General features: G+C 41.9%; 1 protein-coding gene across 1 annotated transcript; it reads left to right on the top strand.

Moving 5' to 3' along the window:
* Positions 1 to 1,314: 1,314 nt before the first annotated feature.
* Positions 1,315 to 2,142, top strand: LOC103720669 (glycine-rich protein 5-like). Its single transcript, XM_008810493.2, has one exon. It carries the CDS (start codon positions 1,355 to 1,357, stop codon positions 1,886 to 1,888), a length of 534 nt encoding a protein of 177 aa, XP_008808715.2. The 5' UTR covers positions 1,315 to 1,354; the 3' UTR covers positions 1,889 to 2,142.
* Positions 2,143 to 4,046: the final 1,904 nt, after the last annotated feature.

The following is a 4,046-nucleotide window of genomic DNA, read 5'->3' as shown; positions in this document are numbered from 1 at the left end:
ATACCCTAAATGCCCTCGGTCAACCCAGAAAAGAACGAAGTGGTAGCAGAAGTGACCTCCCCTGCCTGACGCATAGCCCTGTCCACCACCAACCATGTAGGCGACCTCCTACCTTCCAACAGACTGGCATTCCTGTCCAACCATATGTGGTAGGCCAGGTATACCCGCCGAATTCCGACCTCACGAGAACTAGGGCACCTCGCGGATACCCTCAACTGAGGAATCAGATCCTGTGCAGACTCTACTAGGTGAGGCAACAGCCCTGGGGATCTACTCTATATCGCCCTGGCCCTGAGACACCTCAAGAGGACATTATCAATCATCTCCTCTGTATCTGCATACATCTCACAACACTGAGAAATCTGCACACCATGTCGAGCTAACAAACTCCTGGTCGGAAGACGACCTCTTTAGTCGATGCGGTTAAGGGGAAGAGGGAGGTCCAGTGGATGTCGTCAACTAGTGGACTTGACACACAAATCAATCGAAACAGCGTGGGGCAAATCCCCATAGTCTCGGTTCTGCGCCACTTCAAGAAGAGGTCTCTTAGGAACGAAGCCCTCACCGTCAGTTTCCATAAAGAACTAAGGATTTTTTTTTAATTTAGAGTAAAACAAAAAAAATAATGGAAAAATAAAAAAAATTAAAGAAAAAAAAGAAGAAAGAAAGAAGGTTATGATTTTATCAAGATTTCGATGAGAAAAAGGAGGCTTTGAAAGCCGACGAGGCCGGTGCCCCGGCTGCCCCCCAAATGAGGGAGGAGAAACAGAGGATCTGCAAGCGACGACAACCACGGCAAAAGCGGAAGAGAAGACGACATCAGGTTACGCAAAAGAAGCACGTTGAAATAGAAGAATAAAAAAGAAGAGAATTGTATTTCTGCCTATCTGTTACAATTTACAGGAGCAGTTTTTATATAGTACTATGAGGCTGATGAAATTTGGTAAGACCGATTAAGTTTGTCACAATTAATTACAAATTAATTAAAATGAAATTTAGTAAGGCCAATTAAGTTTGGCACACCCAATCACAAATCAATCAAGTTCATATGGTTTTAATAAGTATTTTGATAATTTCAATCGTAAACAGTTTGCTTCTTGGCGGTATTAGAATTTTCAAGGATATATAATTTCAGAGTGTACATTAAAAAAATACTTTAATATTCAGTAGTAATAAAAGGTCGGTTCAGAGTTCAGACCGTCGGCCTCATGTTTATGAGTTATGAAGTCCACATTTACTACTCCGAGCTGCCACCGCCCTCTCCTCCTCTATAAAGAAGCTTCAAACCCTTCTGAAGGGCAAGAGCTACAGGAGAAGGTGAGAGCGAGCGAGCGAGCGAGAGAGAGATAGAGAGATGGCAAGGTGGCGTGTGGTGTCCGCGGTGCTAGCACTGGCACTTGTTCTGGCTGACGCTAGGAATGTGCCAGGCCAAGTTCCAGCAAACGCCAAGAATCCGGCCAGCAACAATGCTGCTGGTCTCGATGACCAGAAGAATTTTATCTTCGGCGGCGTCGGCGGTTTCGGAGGCATCGGTGGACTGCCAGTGCTCGGCGGAGCGGCTGGGGGTGTTGGTGGTTTCGGTGGCGTGCCTGGACTTGGCGGTGGCCTTGGTGGCCTTGGTGGTGTCGGCGGGGTTGGCGGCGTCGGAGGTCTAGGTGGCCTTGGAGGTGGTGCTGGTGGTTTTGGTGGCGTTGGAGGTGGGGCTGGTGGTCTTGGTGGTGTTGGAGGTGGCCTTGGTGGTCTTGGTGGTGCTGGTGGTCTTGGTGGTGCTGGAGGTGGCGTTGGTGGTCTTGGTGGTGTTGGAGGTGGCGCCGGCGGTCTTGGTGGTGTTGGAGGTGGCGCTGGCGGTGGCGTTGGTAGTGGTGGTGCTGGTGGGATCCTTCCATGAGGTAGTTGACCAATGCCTCGTAATGTGCATGTTAGTGCAAGCAAGCCAGGAGTTAGGTGTGCGATAAGCAGACTAGAGACCTTTAATTGATCTTAGAATAGGGTAAGCTTTTCATCATGGTGTTTTGCGTGAAATAATACTAGTCTTTTGGTACTAGGTAGGTTTCTTTTGTCTCGTTTCCTGTTGAGAGAGAAATGGCTTTGCTAGGTGGGTTCATATCTTTTTTGTGTTAATCAAGTTCATTATGCTGCTTCTCTCTCTCTCTCTCTCTGTGTGTGTGTGTGTGTGTGTGTGTGTGTGTGATGACCATGCATCCATATATAAGTAGTAAGCCATCTGAGTATGAGCTCACGTCGACGTATAAAACTGGGAGCTACACAAAGGTCAGGGCATTTGGGCCTACAGCAAAGGTCCGATTCACAAACTATGACCTATATCTCAAGCTGGGTGAAGAGTTTTGGTCTCAAGTAAAGGAGTATGCCTAACCTGCATGAAACTTACTCCACCACCAAGTAGGTCTGATTTGAGTTTGTTCAGAAGATTGGGGGGGTCAAATAAAACCGGGCTTGACCAAACGCAAGGCATAGTTAGATGAGCATATCGACGGGGTGTGCGTCCAACGTCCAAACTTCGAAAGACCAACTCAATATCTTAAAAGCGAGGTCCCACCTTAGGCACATTTGCGTCATATACGAAATGATGCCTAAACCTTTAAAAAAAAAAATCAAAAAACTGAGACTGAGGGCTTTACAGGAACTCAGAAAAAGTTGGTGCTGCCTAGCTCGTAAACCCACCGGCATTAAAATCAACAAAAACATTAATTGATGGAAATATTATGTATACATATATATATATATATATATATATATATATATATATATATATATATATATATATATATATATATATATATATATATATATATACAATAAAAATAATTATATGATTGAGAAAAAGCTTGCTTGCATCCAAAAATGAAAGGAGAAGATCCACGAAAAATATAATGGATTTAGGAAAAACTATAGTGATGTTCATTTTATCTACGTGCTAGACGATAGTTTTTAATTAAGTGTTTGTTTGGTTTTTCTTCAAATAAGAGCTTCCTATATATGTACTTATGTTTCAACAAAATATGTACTTGAGAGGGACTTTCCTCGATGTCAATGAATCAATTCTTTCGATTTTTTTTTTCTTCATTGAACTCGCGAGTAGCTGGCAATATTGGATTCTTTAGATGTTTGAGTTTAACGGACATCGGGATATTGAGAGAAAACATTTCCCTCCAACGTTGTGCACCCTACGGTCAACATGGGACAACTTATACGTGAATTCGTGGATGTCCAACTTAATTGCTTCTAAGAATACGGGCACGTCTCGAGGTCTGATGCAGGCCAAGGCAGGACGCAGTCTTTTTCTTACGAGAGCCATGCAGGGTGGCAATTTATGCGTTTCAATTTTTTTTTTTTAGGAAAGAATTAAGCTAATTGGCATTTAATGTTGTTCCACGTCCCACAAAATACGCTTTTTTTTTTTTTTTTTTTTGGGGTCCATGCAGAATACGCTTTAAATGGCCCTTCCACCCGCCTCAGTTGATTGCAGCCTTTAAGTCAAACTCTGGCCGTCATCTTTATGACGGGTCTTGAAAGATCCCATGCACCAGCATTTTAATAACAAAATTAGTTTATTTCTGCTAAAAATATAATAAAAATTTATCCCCGCTAACCACAAATCACTTTTTTCTATAGCAATACATCAAAATAAGCGTTTGATAAATATAGCTCATGGACTTGAGATATAATTGGCAGCATACATGGCCATGCAGTGCATATTGTGTAAAATATAATTTTTCTATCTACATATGGTGTTATTTGAAATTTCCAACGTTCATCTAAATAAAATCATAATTCACAAATCAAAATCGCTATAAAAGTTAAGAATATTATTTATTCAGCCATTAGAATACAATATTTCGGTGGTTAACTGCTATTTTATGTTGAAGTTGATAATTTACCCTATTGGTAGGTCTTTGAATGATTGTGCAATAAACTTGAATTTGCATAATACTTTTGTTGTCAAAAATGGTTTTGGATGTAACTATTCAGTTTGTTTGGTTCTCTCAGACCAGTCGGTTTGGCTTTGGTTCTAGCTCCATTTGTAT

Source organism: Phoenix dactylifera, unplaced genomic scaffold (genome assembly GCF_009389715.1).
Source record: "Phoenix dactylifera cultivar Barhee BC4 unplaced genomic scaffold, palm_55x_up_171113_PBpolish2nd_filt_p 000706F, whole genome shotgun sequence".
In the NCBI taxonomy this organism is placed as follows: domain Eukaryota; kingdom Viridiplantae; phylum Streptophyta; class Magnoliopsida; order Arecales; family Arecaceae; genus Phoenix; species Phoenix dactylifera.
Note: the sequence above shows the minus strand (reverse complement) of the source record. Positions and strands in the feature narration are given on the sequence as shown.

Bases quoted from the DNA above. Each gene is read 5' to 3' on its own strand.
- LOC103720669 (XM_008810493.2), top strand. From the start codon at position 1,355: ATGGCAAGGTGGCGTGTGGTGTCCGCGGTGCTAGCACTGGCACTTGTT.